Source organism: Vespa mandarinia, chromosome 13 (assembly GCF_050613455.1).
Source record: "Vespa mandarinia isolate Hongniang chromosome 13, ASM5061345v1, whole genome shotgun sequence".
In the NCBI taxonomy this organism is placed as follows: Eukaryota; Metazoa; Arthropoda; class Insecta; order Hymenoptera; family Vespidae; genus Vespa; species Vespa mandarinia.
The window spans coordinates 5,396,254-5,414,123 of NC_140822.1; the positions used below are offsets into that span (position 1 = coordinate 5,396,254).

The window sequence follows — 17,870 nt, forward strand, 5'->3', positions numbered from 1 at the left end:
CGGCCACCCTTCCCTTCTGCGTTCGCAATTCACCCCACCTCACTTCTATCCTCCTCTTTCACCCCACACCCACTCAATTCCCCCTTTCAATAGATAGGGCAACGTAGCAGCCAAAAGAAGAGCCGCGTTGGAATCGCGTGACATATCCTATCCGACGGCACTTCTCAACGACGTTGCTTTACGTTCGTACGCCTGTATGTATACATGCGCGCGCGCGTATACATACATAATACACACACACACACACACATACTGTCATCTCACGAACGACCCGTGATTCCATACAGAGGCCGTGGATATTGGAAGAGATGGTTACTTTACCAACCAGTCGTGCAAAACTCTCACCCCCCACTCCTTTTCTCTCTCTCTCTCTCTCTCACTCTCTCTTTCTTTCTATTTCTCTTTCGTTCTTTTTTCATAGGATAATGCGCGTAAACTCACACACGTACATGGCTATACGCAGGAGAGGAGACTTACCCGGGCACGAGCGGCCCTTCCTGGAGGGAGGACGTTCAAACGAGAGAGATGGAGCATCGATACGTGTGTGCCTCTCTCTCTCTCTCTCTCTCTCTTTCTCTTTCTCTTTCTCTGTGTGTGTATGTGTATGTTTATGTGTGTGTGCGAGAGAGAGAGAGAGAGAGAGAGAGAGAGAGAAAGAGAGAGAGAGAGAGAGAGAGAGAGAGGATAGGTACAGTGAATCTCGAAGCCAGGCCGTCACGGAGAATGCTTTGGGACTTCGCGCGACTCCCTTGGCGCGGTGTCGTCGGTACGGTAACCAGTTCGGTTTTCCGTCTGGGGATGTTCGACTTTTGACTTGAGCCGCGGAGAATGGGCACAGGTCAGTCCCACATCCTTCTTCTTTTAACCTCATTATATCAAAAGTCATAAACTTAATCATCATTCTTTTTTCTAATCCTGATTAACTCTATACGATACGTTGTGGAAAAGAAAAAAAAGAAAAGAAAAAGAACCAGTTATAGTGGTGACTTCGCGCCGATTTTTTCAGCCGCCATTAGCTATCGAATCGAATCGTGACGTCATCTACGTATACACCAAGAGCGGGAAATTTAAATCGATTTTTTGTTTATTTCGTTGTTCGTTTTTCTTGTTTTATTCGTTTCATTTTAATTGTTCATCGGTGATTTCTTTTTTTAAATTATCGAAAAACAAAGTTTGATTCCTGTGAATATATACATGAAATTTTAATGGCCTTTTTCGAAATCAATTACAACATTATGTGTGTGTACGCGCGTGCGTGCGTGCGTGTATGTATACGTTAAAGAATTCATTTTTTGCTTTTTTGATGATTGAAATCGTCGTGCATGTGTGTGAGTGTGTGTGTGTGCGTGCGTTGAAAATTTTGAAGGATCAGCTTAATAAACTAAACTAAACCAAATCATAGTTCACTTTTGTCATTCTTAGAGAATCTTAAAGGGGAAAAAGAAAAAAATTTATGAAAAAATAAATAAAATTATTTTCAATAATAAATTCGATAAAATTTTTTAGTATTAGAAAATTGAATTTTTGTTTTGAGAATTTTGATACTTAGATAAATAAATAGAGAATATGTAAAGGAATCATATAAGAGGAATCATTTTGATGGGTTTATAGTTAATAATGATACATTTGAGATAACGATTTATTACAACACAATAGATGAGGAAGAAAGAGAGAAATACCTAGATCGAAGGCGACCAAGGAAACGTAATCCATTGGGGTTGCCTTAGCAAGGCTGATCGTGTTACGTTGGTAGGTACAGAAAGAAAGAGAGAGAGAGAGAGAGAGAGAGAGAGAGAGAGAGAGAGAGAGAGAGAGAGTGGGCGTGAAACAAAGGTGGTTAATTCCCCAGGCCAAGAACTGGAAGCTTTGGTTGGCTTAGCTATGGCCGTGTTTTTCTTGCCGCGGATCATTAGGACGATTAGGGTTCCCGCGAAAAGGGGGAGAACAGATTAGCCAGCGAGCGAAGTCTTCTCGCTTTTCTTAAACGGATCTTATGTCAGCCCTTTTACATCGTAAACACCTTTTCATATTTTTCAATCTTTTCAAAAAATTCTTTAAAAGAACTTTCAAATAATATCTTGAAATTCACTTTCGACCGATAATAACATTTATTTTTCTTGTATATAAGTGTTAACATAAATATTATCTAATTGTTTAAGTATCTAATTGTTCTTTCGAAAATTTTATTTAATTTTTTTCTTAAATTTCTGAAAAAGGATTGTAAGGACATGTTTGTTATTTATACTGTTGTACTCAGTATTCAACATTTGTTATCTTTGTGTTTTCTTCTTGTTCTTTTTGTCTTTTTTTTTTTTTTTTTTTTTTTTAGGAGACCGGTTACTCGACATTCTGTGTGGAGTATGCGGTGACCGTAGTTCCGGAAAACACTACGGCATCTACAGCTGCGACGGTATAATATTTTCCTTCGATCATCATTTATTTAAATCTAATATTTTGAAGTATTGCTTAAAGTAATTCAATTCCTTATTGACTTGAAAATTTTAAATGAACTTATTAATCGTTTTTCTCTTTCTGAAAGTTTTACTGATGTTTGTTCAATAATTCTTTTTTTTTTTCTCTCTTTTTCTTTTTTTGTTTTTTCTCCTCTTACCCAGGTTGTTCTGGATTTTTCAAGAGAAGCATTCATAACCATCGAGAGTATACCTGCAAGGCACAAGGAGCATTAAAAGGGCGCTGCCCGATTGACAAAACTCACAGGAATCAATGTCGAGCTTGTCGGTTAGCTAAGTGTTTCAAGGTCAAGATGAACAAAGAAGGTGAGTAATTACCTATCTACCTACTTACCTACCTATCTACCTATCTATCTACCTACCCACCTACCGAATTGTTAAACAAAATATCGATTTAATTTAATAGAAGAAAAATTCGATTAGAAGTCAATGTTTTAGACTGATCTATCCGATTAGATAGGTTAACCAAAAGCTTCCTAAGTAAACTTTAATTCTGGGTTGACCAACTTGTTGACTGTGATCAAACGAAACACCATATGTATGTTAGGTGTTCCTAATGAAACTAGAGAAACTATTAGAAAACGGATCGTTTCGCTTTCGATGTGATTCACAATCATTATAGTTTTGTCTTTATTAGTTTAGATGATAAGTGATTTGATAGTTATAGAGATATATCACAGGGACAAAATTACAACGTCATGCAACGTTTCGTATTTGCCTAGTCACTCACTTTGATCTTTTTATCCGACCTCACTTCATTCTAATCCCTTCACTCTCTTAAAACTTCATTACCAAAATCATCATATGAAAGACAAATTTTGATTCAGTTTTTTTATTTACATATTATAAAAGATAAGAGCTATTTTCTCAACAAAATTCGAATTATTATATTTATTTATTTCTTATCTATAGATTAAAATTTTTTAATTAGATTTGATAGAGGAATCAGAGAAAGTTTCGGGAAAATCAATTCTAATTACTTCTAATTACTTCTAATTACTTCTAATTTCAGTAAAACTAATTCTGTAATTACCAGATCCATTTTTAATAGATTAAAATTTTAAAAATTTTAATTATAAAAATAAGAGATAACCTGAAAGAAGATTCAACGATCTTGAATCATCCTCTTTATTAGAGAGAAAGAAAGAGAGAGAGGGGGGTACCCACATCCCTATGTACACATCTTCCGCATATAGATATACAAACACATGTAAGGAAATGTTCAACGTGAAGGTAGAAAAGTCTGATAGTGGAACGCTTTCGAGAGGTATGAAAGTTACGTAGAGAGAAAGTCTAGGTATAGAAAGGTGGGGGAGAAGGTGGTGGTGTTAAGGGGTTGGTTGGGAGTTACCTTTTGCTACCAACGCTGAGATACAATGATGGAGACGACGATAGTGGTAGTAGTAGTGATGGTGATGGTAGTGATGGTGGTGGTCGAGACGACTAGGTACACTTTTCTGTGGTGCCAGGTAGTGATGGAGGAAGAGGAAGAGGGAAGAGGTAGAAGTGAAGGTGGAGGTAGAGAATGGATGGGGATGGGGATGGAATAAAATCGAGAGAGAGGGGGAGAGAGAGAGAGACCTCTCGACGGGGTGGCAGGGTGTTGGGGGTGTTTAATGCAGAACGGGTGCTCCGGTTCCCAGCGGTTGCCGAGGCTCCAGACGCGAGTAAGAGAGGAGATTCAATTAGTGGCAGAGCTTCCTAACGTTAAGGAGACTCCACACGGTGTTTAGGACATGACACCAAGAGATCTTACCTTTTAATCTTTCTTTCTCCTATCCCCTCTTACCTTATTTTTCTTTTATTTTCAATACTTTCTACTTTATCCAACAAATTTAAAAAAGTACTTCGATCACTTAATATTTTAGACTTATCTATTAATGTCTGTTTATAAGTCTATCTCTATTTGCTCTGATCATTCTATTTATCTGTCCATCAATGCGTTGTTTGTTTTTCGTTTTTTGAAAAATTTAAACTGCCTCTTTAAATTAGATACTTTCTAAAGATCAATCTTGTTTATTCATCACTGAAAAACAAATATTATTAGAACTATTTTTAGAAGGAACGTTGTGTATAACCCATAAAAGACAGGTGACCACTCGGTATATATTATGTAGGCGGTATTCGACGCTTCGCGAAACGCAGCCGCAGGCGTGCAATCATCCGCTGCTGACAAGCCCAAAACCTCTAACCCCTGGCACCACGTACCAAGCTAGAAGCAAAAGACTCGCTACTCACACCCCTCAAACCTCCTAAATTCTCTCTCCTCTCTCTCTCTCTCTCTCTCTCTCTCTCTTATTCCCCTCTGATTCTCCCGCACGAAAATTCCTCCCTTTCATCCTCTTCATTCCTCCTCGTTGTTACTCTCGTCTACCTTTATAAATACCCTTCGCGGTATATATTTTCACGAAATATGGCGTTAAACGATATCAGAAGATTACCAAGCGGCTTATTACTTTGAATTTTCGGATTCTCCAGGGATGATAATATTCTTACTGTAATTCTTATTATTCCTATTTCATTATCATTTATCTCCTTCCATTTTTTTTATTGTAATATAATCGACTATTTAAATGATTAGTCACTATCTTGATTAAGTAGAACACTCCATTTTTGTTTTATATAACTTAAACAATGATTTTCATTAAAAATTGACATCAACATTTATGAAACAAAATTTTCTTAATTATGCTAATAGATTTTATACAGAATGTTGTAAAAATTTACATTAAGACTTAACAGACAACATTATCTTAATTATTCTGATAAATTTTATGCAGGCTAACTTAAAAATTCAGATTGACGCTTAACAAATAAAATAATCTTAATTATTCTGATAGATTTTATACAGTCTGCCCTACAAATTCAGATTTTAGACAAATTCAGATTTTGTCCTAAAAGTTCACACCAACACTTCAAAGACAAAACTTTCTAATTATTCTGATAGGTTTTCTTTTGTTTATATTCCCTCACTTCGATTTTCTGTTCGATGAGAAAGTTGTTATCCAATTGGGGAGACGAAAATTTAATCGTTGACTTGCAAACAATGAAATATATATATATATATATATATATATATATATATTCTATAGACAAACACATACACACATGTATATGTGTATGTTCTTTTCTTCGAGCGTATAGTCAACATCATCTTCAATGTACACACATTGGCCTTTCCACGACGATTCGCAAACTTTGTCTCGTTTCATGCCCAATCGATCCCCACTGCTACTTCTCCTCCTTCTACTTCTCCTCTTCAATTTGAAAGTTTAAATCTCTTTGTTTCTGCTCATAATTCGCGAGCACCCTTTTCTAAAAGTACCTACGAAGTACTTTGAACCGGAATTAAACTCGGCATTTCGACGGGTTTTCCTTTACTGTTTCTCTGTTCTTCCCTTTTCTTCTTCTCCGATTAAAATTATTCCGACGAGTAGATCTTCATTCAGATTTAACAAATTCTTTTTTTTCATTTTTCGTATTGAAAATAATCTTAAAATATTACTATTTAAATATATCGTTTTCTAAAAATATTTTGTCACATAGACAGAATCCTAAAATATTACGATTTAATCAAATTTGTTTAAACGAAATATATAATAATTATTTTTAATTAATCAATAATAGAGAAAAAATCATGGAACATCGAATATATGTCTAGAATATTTTGTTTGAATAACAAACGCTTATCAAAAGAAGATCGTGAGAGATAATGGGAATTATTTGAAATTATTATTTATCAAATTATTATTTATTATTTATTATTATTTATTATTTATTTGATTATTATATATTCGAGTGTGACATATGCGTAGAAAAGAGTTTGTTTAGAAAAAAGCTCAAAATGACACTCGATGTGTAGAAAAAAGTTTATGTAAAAATACGTAATATAATAATTTCTTTTTATTTTTTTTTATTTACTGCGACAAATTGATTATTGATCATTACACACTATCAAGGAATAGGATAAACAAAAAGAAAAAAGAAAAAATACCAAATTATAATAATTATTATAAATAATATATTTATATAATATATAATATCCATATAATATATATATATATATATATATATTTACTCAAATGAATTAAAACAAATTAAAAAATATTCACATAGTGAATATTATCAATCATAATTAATCATTTAATTAACACCGTATGTATTTGCTGTATTTATATGCGTACGTTATTGTATAATGGCAGATAAATTTGTTTAAAATAATTTAATTTAAATAACGATTTCTTTTTATCTAATGCAATTAAACCCATTTCAGTGATTAGAAAAGATAACGATTTATTATATTTAAAAAGATATACTATGATCAATTTTACATTTTAAAAAATTCGATTCCACGATAACGTATCATCATATATCGTGGAAATCGCATGCAGTGATATATATATAAGTAGTTCATTAAAGATTTTGCATATCAAATTCAACTTGTTGCAAATTGAATTCATCAAATTCATTTTTTGCTAATTTATTTTTGAATTCACATTCACTCTTTTGCAAATAAAATTCAATCTTTTGTGAATCAAGTTTTTTTACAAATTCCTTCTTTCAAATTATCGTATTTAAATAATTTTACATAAATTTCTGAAATAAAAAATGAAAAAATATTTACCAAAATGCGTTGGAAACTAAAATTTTAAATTATAGTTTATCAAAATTGTTCACTCAACAATTAACGATCTAGTGAATATCTATACGAGTTTATATTTTATTAACCTCAAATCACATATTTACAAGAAATTACTCTTTTCTGTAAATTGTAAGGATTCTAAGCAAATTAAATGTCGATATTACTGATGCTTGTCAAGAGATTATCCATTTAATAAAAACTAAAATTGTATCGATTTTATTTTGTTGTTACCTCTACACAAATTGTGACAATCATTATATGAATATGTATATGAAATTATTACCAACTGCTGCAAGAGAACCATTCTAGATTATGTTGTATATACATCATTAATCTGCATATAGTTTTCATGCTACATATATTCGTACATATATTATGAATTCCATATGTAATGAATTGGGAAATACCTATTATTAAATAATTTTATATACTTATTATTTTATACTTATTTTATTCATTATTTATTTATTATATACTTATATTTTTGTATTACATACGATACAATTTTGAATTTCTTAACTATAAATTTACATTTAATTTTATTTTTATTACAAAAACTTAAAAAAACAATTTTGTAGAAAAACTTTATTCGCAAAATGGTGAATTTGGTTTGCAAAAAGTTAAATTTGAAGTGCAAAATCAGTATCATCTATCGTTTATCTATTTATATCTGTGTTCTGTTTTCTTGTATGCCACGCAATCAGTTCAGTCGTTAAATCTACTCTTAATATTTTATTATTTGTAAAGGACAACATTCATCTAGCTTTATATAATGTTATAACTCTAAAGTTATACATTTGCATATCTATATTTTTAAGTTTAATTTCACATTTTCGTCATAAAATTAATTATTTATTTCATAAGTTTCTAAAATTTTTAATGTTTTTAAAATAAATGTTACAATTAATATAGTATAATTATATTAATATAAATAATACTACATATAATTTTCACGTTACATAATTTTCTTTCTGATACGAAAAAAATATTGGGTTAGAGAGGATTGAATTTTTTTTATCACTGTAGTGACTTTTTAATGAGATACACTTGTGGGATAATACAGCCGCTACAATGCCGTCATCTTTTTTATCTTGCACATGTTCGTTTGAAAGTTATTAACATTGATATTACAATGTATTCGAATTTCTTTAATTTGCATTTATTTCTTCTTTTCTTCAAAAAGTGATACTTTGATAACAGCAGTAATCGAAATTTTTGAGAAATTTCTATCTTTGTCAATTTTGTAATAGCGTATTAAATAGTCTTGATATATTAATATCATACTTTGTGGTATATCTGTCCGTACAGTGATACAGTTCCATGGTCAATTCAGAACATAGAGAAAGAGGGTTACATACACTATAATAATATTTATAACAGAAATTGAGATTTAATCTATCGTTTATTATTCTAAATCCCGAAGAAAGTTAATTGAATGGAAATCTTAAATACATAGACTGATAAAAAGAGAACATAAAGAGAAAATATACAAATTAGAAATTAAACTCATCGAAATGCTGCAGAATTTTCAAGATGTTTCAAAATAAATAATCCATTTAATTTCAAAGATAACAAATCATTAAAAAAACAAAAAAAATTACAACGATAAAGATGAACGCGAAAGAGGATGATAAAAATGAGAAACTTTTGGTGAAAACATCCGAGAAATTTCGAGCCATTTTTTCGTAGCTAATTCGAATTTAAACGAATGATTAAAACTGGCCTAACGCTCGATGTTAATTCTTTCAGCGTTAGTTATGTAAAGGCATGACATTGTACGAGCACTGTGCTCGTTTCTGTAACGGAGTTCCCTGGGCGTTGGTATGACAGGTGACGATCAAAGCTCGGCTTAGCGCAACGACCCGTTCTGTCCACGAGCACATACATATATACATACATTTACTATATGTGTGTATAAGAGAGAGAGAGAGAGAGAGAGAGAAAGAGAGAGTGAAACGGGGAAGAGGGTGAGCGAGCACCGTTCGCCCTCTCTGTGAAGCCGCTTTACCGTTTACCGTTTATGTGGATGGATTGATGCTGGCCGCCGCGTGTACGGCACGCCTCGCTTCGTTGCGTTACCAGCCGTCCACTCCCACGCGACCGTTCTAACCCTCCTCGACCCTTCTCTCCATCTTTCTAACCATTACTCTGTGTCTATATGTGTGTGTATATGTTTGTGTGTGTGTATGTATATATATATGTATATATATATATATTATATATATCTTTTGTGGTCCTTACGTTTGCCTAGAAAGAACCTGGCCGAAGCCAGGACGAAGTCTGCCTTAATCGTATGACCAAGAAATCGTTCGAATTGTTATTGAACATATTGTTTCTTTAAGTTATTGATCTTTCTATTCTCTCTCTCTCTCTCTATCTATCTCTCTCTCTCTCTCTCTCTCTCTCTCTCTCTCTCTCTCTCTCTCTCTCTCTCTCTCTCTCTCTCTCGCTCTCTGTACATCTCTTGCAGTTTTTATTGTTGTCTGAAAGAATGTGGCAGAATCCAGGACGAAGCCTGGCTTGATGGTACCACCAAGAAATCGTTTTAATTGTTATCGAATATTTTATTTCTTTATATTATCCTTCTATTTATTTTCTCTCTCTTTCTCTTTGTGCCCCTCCACCTTTGTATCTCTCTTATGATACTTAGACTTGCTTGAAAAGAACCTAGCCGAAGCTTGATAGAAATTTTACTTTATGATATGATTGATAAATCTCTCCAATTGTTATCGAATATTTTATTTTTTTAAGTTATCCTTCTATCTGTTTTCTCTCTCTCTTTCTCTCTCTCTCTCTCTCTCTCTCTCTCTCTCTCTCTCTCTCTCTCTCTCTCTCTCTCTCTCTCTCTCTCTCTCTCTCTCTCTCTAGTCATTTACCTAATCCAAGAGCAAAGAAAGGAAAGTAATGGAAACATAAGATCAATCAATGTAGCAAGTAGTCCGAGTAAAAAGAAATCAATGAAATCGTGTTACGATTAACATAAATGGATACACGTAATGAGTTGACCAATTCACTTGAAATACCCAAATTATATTTACATTGGTGTCTGACACATCACGCATAATATTTTCAGGGAGACATGGGACGAGATGAGGTGAACGTATATTTCTATAGTCCAGCTGATATGTATGCATGTACGTATGTAGTAAATCCAAATTCGTGTGTATTACATAGGTAGGTATTAGGCAAAACAAGGCTCGACTATGTGGAAGTTACATGGTGTTCATATTCACGCTCATATGAGGAGTCGAGTGAGAGGGAAATCGTAGGGCTAGGGAAGGGAAAGAAGTAAGAGTTAGGTGTATGAGAATAGTGACAGAGAGAGAGAGAGAGAGAGAGGGTGACGATGGGTGATGGTAGGAGATGTGTATCAAGCCCACTCACCCAGGGGATTAGCCTTCGAGATCGCTGACTGCTGAAATGTTCACAGATCGGTTTACCGTTTAGTAGGATACTGAGTGAAAGAGAGAGAGAGAGAGAGAGAGAGAGGAGGAATGGGAGGATGCGAGGCAGTCCTCGATCTCCACCCTCAGTGATCTGTGGCCCGTGTGAGCACCCAACACGCTCGAGATCATAAAAGCCGACATAGAAAGAGAGAGATAGAGGTAGAGAACATTCATAAATTCACACATGCACATTACCGTAATCTCGTACAATAAAGCATGCGTATATGTATGTATAAAGTGAACTATTTCAATGTTAATAGTTAACCATTACATTCCTCGATAAGAATATTCTAAAAGAATTTTTTTAAAAATCATTAAAAAATCAAAATTAAATGATTATGATATAAGTGTATCTAATAATAAAAATGTTTTCGAATCGATTACGTTTTCTTTTTTTTTTTAATGATTTTTATCACAACTTTGTTATTTAATAAATCTGTTAAATTGTTCGAATCAAAGTGGACCACCCTATATATAGTACGAGAACGTGGTACTCCAGTGTGGGAACTAGCATTGTGGTACACACGTGGCACACGCTATGCTCGTGTATTACGCTGTCGTTCGCGCTCCTGCGTTCTCTCTGGCGAGAGTGTATGTGTGTGAAAGAGAGAGAGAGAGAGAGAGAGAGAGAGAGAGAGAGAGAGAGAGAGAGAGAGAGAGAGAGAGAAAGAGAGATCCTATGAACGGGGCCAAAGAGAGGGAAGAATGGTGGTGGGTTGCGAGGATGAAAAGGAAACAGGGCGCGGTCCATTCCAGCGCATGCGAATCTAATCCTTGCGTCCGTTCGACGTCCGGATCGTGAATACGCACGTACTACTTGAAAATTGTCTCACCAAGATTCTCGACAATACATATCAACGAATTTGCTTTTTCTTTTTTGTTCTTTTTTTTTATTTTATTTTTTTTTATAGACTCCATATAACATCAACATTATTGATTACTTTTCGATAAAAAAAAGAAACGAGATTTATTTGTTTCAATGTTAACATTTCATTGTTGAATTTGATAAATCTAGATAAAGATTACTCTTTAAAAATAAACGTAAAAAAAAAAAGAAAAAATGAAAAAAATTTTGAAATTAAGTGAAAAAAAGTAACGTTGGAAAAAAGAAGTTCTATAAATATTTTTTTCAAAAATTCTTTGCCAGTTTAACGTTTCTTTTTTTAATTTTAACATATTAATAATGATATTTATTTAGGATTAATTGAATGTCTTACGATAAGCTTATTTTGTATTCAAAAAATCTTATATTTTGTTAATTTTATAGTGTGAACAAGAAATGATGCTTCAAAGATGAAATAAAAGACCCTTTATTTCTTTTTTCTTTTTTTGTATTATACTATAGAGAAAAAAAGGACGGAGATCGGATCTTTTGCTTCGACAGCTTGACAAGCTCGAAAGGATAAACGAGCTTAATCCGTCCGACGTCGTTTGATGCTCTACGTTTGCGAAGCTTTCGTTCGAAGCACATTCATTTTCGCTTCACCGATTGCGATTTAAGTTTCTTCTTCAAATCAACACGACGTTTAGTTTTATATATGTATATATATATATATATATATATATATATATGTGTGTGTGTGTGTGTGTGTGTGTGTGTGTGTGTGTGTACGAATTAAATACATAATTAATTAGTTTTTTTTTAGATACATAATTAATTAATTAGTATCTTTTTGCTTTTATCCTTATCTAAAACAAAAACCAAAATGGCTGATTAGTATATATATCTACACATATATAGGAAAATTAATTAATTAATTACTTTTCCTATCTTCTTTATTTTTAAATTTATTTATAAAAAAAGAACCAAAATGATTTATTAGAAGAAAAAAACAAATTTTTTGTTTGAAAATATGAAAAAATTAATTTAGATAAAAAACGAACGAAATTAGAAAAAACGATTAGATAAAGTGTTAGAAAACGAAACGGTTTAGTAAGTTTAGGATCGACCGATTAGAAAATCATTCTCGAATTATATGGGACACGTGACCGACATCACCCCATGTCACATTACAACTATACAAAGATTCGTGTTTACAAAGTAAACACGTGTACGTGATCGTTCACGTATCTTCTTTTTCTACCATGCGATTCTCTCCCCGCGTAAAAACAATTAAACTGGAGAAAATAATCATCTATCTACCTGCCTTGAAACGGACAATTTAGTCGATAAAGAAAACAGCCCCGAAGCTGATCTCTCCTCCCCCTTTTCCTCTTTTATATCTCAATTATAAGATCTTGTATGAAATTTAAAAGAACAAAATCATTTAATTTTTCGTTCTTTTTTCTTTCAATATTTTTCTTAATTAAACACAGATATATATATATCTTTTTTTTGTTAAATAGATCATTCGGTATGTATTTTTCATTTTTCAGCTTTTTATTGTTACAAAATCAACGAAATACAAAATAGAGAAAACAAATGAAAATCTTAGTACATCTGATTTTATTATATATTTTTGTAACCTACATGTATTTCTTTTTTTTCTGATAGGTAGTTTTATTCGCTCCTTTATATTATAAAACAAGAAATAGATGAATGAAAAGGAAAAATAAAAAATTGAGTATTTCGTTGCGCCAATGGTCATACGGCCACGGATACAGAATCAAGCAGAGATATTGTTGCGACGCCAGTGCGAACGTGGGAATCTACGGCTGCTATCCGCTCAGCCTCATTAATGATGATGTGCTTGCCACCCAGTTGCAGCTTTCTCTCTCTCTCTCTCTCTCTCTCTCTCTCTTTCTTTCTCTCTCTCTCTTTCTTTCTCTCTCTCTCTTTCTTTCTCTCTCTCTCTTTCTCTCTCTCTTTCTCTCTCTCTTTCTCACACATACAGATTCAAGTCAAATACTCATACATATAAACACAAATATACAAATATATAGGTGAGTTGTACACATTTACATGTATAATATATTTAATCTATTTGTGTGTGTATGTGGAAGCTAACGCCCAGCCAGCGACCGCATCCATCGCAACCTACCACCCTCGTAGAATTTCATTTGGAGGTCCTCCTCCCTTTTAACACTATCCTCCTTAACACTCCCATACTCTACTATTTTCCTACAGAAATATAGCTCATACATCTCGAACAGTAGCAACCTACTATTATTACTTATATTACTACTGATACTACTACTACTACTACTACTACTACTATTATTACTACTACTACTACTACTACTACTACTATTATTACTACTACTACTACTATTACTACTACTACTACTACTACTACTACTACTACTACTACTACTACTACTACTACTACTACTACTACTACTACTACTACTACTACTACTACTATTTCTACCCCCACCAAATTCAATTCCGAACAAGCCATGACCACTTTTTCGTTCCCATCGTTAGAATTCTTTTTCCTTTCGATTCCCAATATTATATTCATGAAGAATGTTGATTGCGATAAAATTAGGACTAGAAGTAACAGCTTCTTTTTTTTTCTAGAAAACAAATTAGAAAGGTACGAGAAAATTTGGAAAAAAGAAAACATTAGAAAAGTATTCTAGAAATTAAAAAAGAGAATACTAAGAAAGTACTAAAAGCTTTATGGACATTTATAAAAATCATTAGTAAAGTATATGATAATTTGTTTTTTTTTTTCTTTTAAGCAGTTGAAAAATACTTGAGATTTTGAAAAAATATTACAAAGGTACTATAATATTTTTAAAACATTGAAGAAGTACTAGAACATTTGTTGAAATTTTGGAAAAGAATACGATGAATGCAAATTTGAAGACAAATCGTGTCTTCAAAAAAATATTAGGGAAGTGTTTAAAAAATTTAGGAGAACATTACAAAATTACTATCAAATTTGATCGAAAACAAAATAAAAATAATGAAAACAATTCGATTAATTCTGATAAAAATTGAGAAAAACATTTAATATATTTATTTATAACATTTTGCTGATTCAAAATCATCAATATGATTTATTATTATTCAATTATGACATTGTTATTAATTTGTTTTTATTAATAATCAATGCTGATAATTTTATGTGAAATTGGTGAAAAGAAAAAAAAATAACATAGATACGATTTCATTGATGTTTAGCAGTACAACATGAGCGTGGACCGAGAAAACCGAAACCACCACATTCGATCTTTTCGGAGAAGCAACAACATCAGCAACAACAGTCACCGATAGTTACACAAAGGACAGGACTTCGTTCTGCTTATGTTCTTTCACATCATAGGTATATCTTCATAATGATATCAATGAAAAAAAAATTATTTTTGAAAAAAAGAAATAAAAGGAAATTGTAAATTTAGTAATTAAATAATAAGTATTGATTAAAATTATCAATTTAAAAAGGTTCAGGTGCGAGCAAAGATTCACACCTTATCCTAGACCAATAGGACTTGCACACAAACCACCGGAAGAGTCAACATCTCCAGTACCTTTAACTCAGCCACAGCACCCTCCTACGACAACAACCCTCTATCAAGCAGCAGCAGCAGCAGCAGCTACAACTGTCTCTCTTGCTCCGCAACAATCCCTCTTACAGATCCTGATATCTGCTGAGAAGTGTCAGGTAACTAATTTAACTTCATTTGTTCTCTCAACTTTCCAATCTTCTTATTCCCAAACCCTATCCTCATTAATTTAATAAGTAAAGATCTTTCAATTAAACAAAGCAATCATACCTATATTATTCTTCTTATGTTAGATTTGATTTCCTTCAAAATAATGTAAAATTGTCAACATTTGAATTAGCTATTTTCTTTTTTTCTTATTTTTTTTTAATCTATAATATATATATGTACGTAGGCAGGTAATTAGAATATAAGTTCACAATTAAAATTATAAAAAAATAGAATATGTATTTAGAAAAAAGATAAAACAAAAAAAATGATTGATTTAAACATTTAATTACGTGTTTTGAAAAGAACATTTTCGAATACATCGTATTGGGTTGTTCGGAAAATTCGTACCGATTTGTAGGTAACGTAATGACAAAATCGGCACGAACTTTCCGGACAACCTAATATATGTCTTGAATGATATGAGATCACTTTATGCTGTATATTTTTAAAAGGAACTTGTATGGAGTACTAGGCTACAATCGGAAACGGAATATTCGTTAGAACAAACGGATTCTGAGACGAGGCATAGTCCGACGGGAACCTTGAAGATTATTGGTCCAAGTTGGGAAATGTTCGAGGTAAAATATTATTAAATATCACTTACGTCAACAATCATTTCAATTGTTCTATCGTATACGCAATGAAACAAAATTATAAATTTGTATAAAAAAAAAATAAAAGAAAAAATAGATCATTATTAAAAAATAAATCAAAGATTATCTCATTCAAATCTTTCATGTTTTCTATCAACGTATTGAAATATTGCGTATAAATTTAAAAAATATGTATTCAACGAATAAATAATATCTGTTAGGAGATCACCGCCAGGCTTCTTTTCATGGTCGTGAGATGGGTCAGATGCTTGCCACCCTTTCAAGCCCTACCAAAGGACGATCAATTACTTTTACTCGAACGATCCTGGACTCAACTTTTTCTTCTACATCTTGCTCAATGGATGATACCTTGGGATGTGACAACTTTACTCGACGATGAACAAGTTAAAAGTCGACTTCCGGTTAATGACGTTGCTACCAGCCAAGAGTTGGGTATGATACAGGTAATTATCGTTACCATAATCATCATTATCATCAATGACAGCAGCAATATCAAATGTTTTCTACATTAAAAATAATACATTTTTAAATCATACTTAATATGAAGAATTGATCACATCAAACGAATAATTCTAAATCCACTTCTCAATATAATTTTCTCACTCTCTCTCTCTCTCTTTTTCTTCTTGTTTTGTATTTTTTTGTTTTAGTCAATAATATATCGTTTCCGGCGCTTAGCACCTGACGTCTACGAACGTAGCTGTATAAAAGCCCTAACACTTTTCATACCAGGTAAACTAAATCCCTATTATTCATGTAAATTACTGAAAAAAAGAAGATTATTGAACCGTTATCAGTGAAAGTGAAGATTTTTTCATTTCTCAGAAACAGTTGGGCTTCATGTGGTACAACCCATTGAGATGCTACAGGAACAAGTGCAATGTATCTTAGATGATTATATGAGATCAAGATATTCACCACAGGGTAGAATCTGTAGTCTGATGCTGTTGGTTGGTTATCTAAGAAGTGTTTCCTCGAAAACTGTCGAACGTTTGTTTTTTCACGAGACTATTGGTGAAATTCCAATATCACGTTTATTGGTTAATATGTATGAGATGGAGGAAAGGCAAATCGAAGTGCAGTAATTTTGAGATAAATTATTTATTTTTTTATTTAATCGGTTGGAATCATTCAATTGCATATATTCATTAAATAACTTATGTATATATATATATATATATATATATATATATATATATCATTATTTTCATTATTGTTTATAAATAATTATTTATTAGAAACCTTTTCTTTTTATTTGTTTAAACATTGTGAATATGTTAAAAAAAATCATTATTTATAAAATCATTATTTATATATATATTTCTTGTATTAATATAGACACATACGTCATTTTTTCTTTATCGTTTAGAAATAATTATTTACTAGACTCTTTTACTTTGATATGAAAAATGTTGTAAATTATTATTTAATTATTATTATTTAAATATATATTTATTTATTATATTTATTTATTATATTTATTTATCTTAATATTATTAAAGAAAAATTCATCGATATTAAGAAATATGTTATGTATGTAATAAATCTTGTTTAAAAAGGATAGAAAATGATATTAAAAGTAATTCAATATTCGTTAAGTTCTTATTTGAAATAATATTTGACAATTTATCGAGTCTCGCTATATATTTCTTGTTATTGAACGAATGAAAATAACGCTTTATTATGTAGATATCGTATACTATCATAATTTTGTCGGCTTAATCGTGAACATTACGAAGGTATATTTTTTAACGAAATGAATAAATTCCCAAAGAGTTACAAGTTGCAATATATAATATGTATATTTAAATATCATTATTTTCTTAAAGATTTATCGGAATATAAAGAATGCATTTTTTAGTTCGATTTTTAAAAAATTTTCTAATTCAAAATAACATTCTTTCATTATTTAAGTAGCTTTCACTATTAAACCGACATTGTGTTCAAATGCTATTTAAATCGATCTGACAAATGTATTTCGTAAAAGAAAAATTGCAAGTGAAAGAAAGAAAGAGAGAGAAAAAGAGAGAATGAAAGAAAGAATGAGAGAGATTTTGATGAAAAGCGTAGAATTATAGAATTTAATAAAAAA

General features: G+C 31.8%; 1 protein-coding gene across 2 annotated transcripts; it reads left to right on the forward strand.

Moving 5' to 3' along the window:
• The first annotated feature begins 698 nt into the window (after positions 1-698).
• LOC118450967 (protein dissatisfaction) lies at positions 699-16,863 on the forward strand. 2 transcript variants are annotated; one of them, XM_085660937.1, is made up of 9 exons: positions 699-838; positions 2,330-2,410; positions 2,616-2,777; positions 14,632-14,773; positions 14,893-15,112; positions 15,617-15,742; positions 15,979-16,221; positions 16,429-16,510; positions 16,604-16,863. In XM_085660937.1, exons 1-9 carry the CDS (start codon positions 829-831, stop codon positions 16,861-16,863), a joined length of 1,326 nt encoding a protein of 441 aa, XP_085517063.1. In that variant the 5' UTR covers positions 699-828. The 2 variants fall into 2 exon arrangements, with proteins under 2 accessions (XP_085517063.1, XP_085517064.1); XM_085660938.1 differs by having other exon boundaries at positions 16,587-16,792.
• Positions 16,864-17,870: the final 1,007 nt, after the last annotated feature.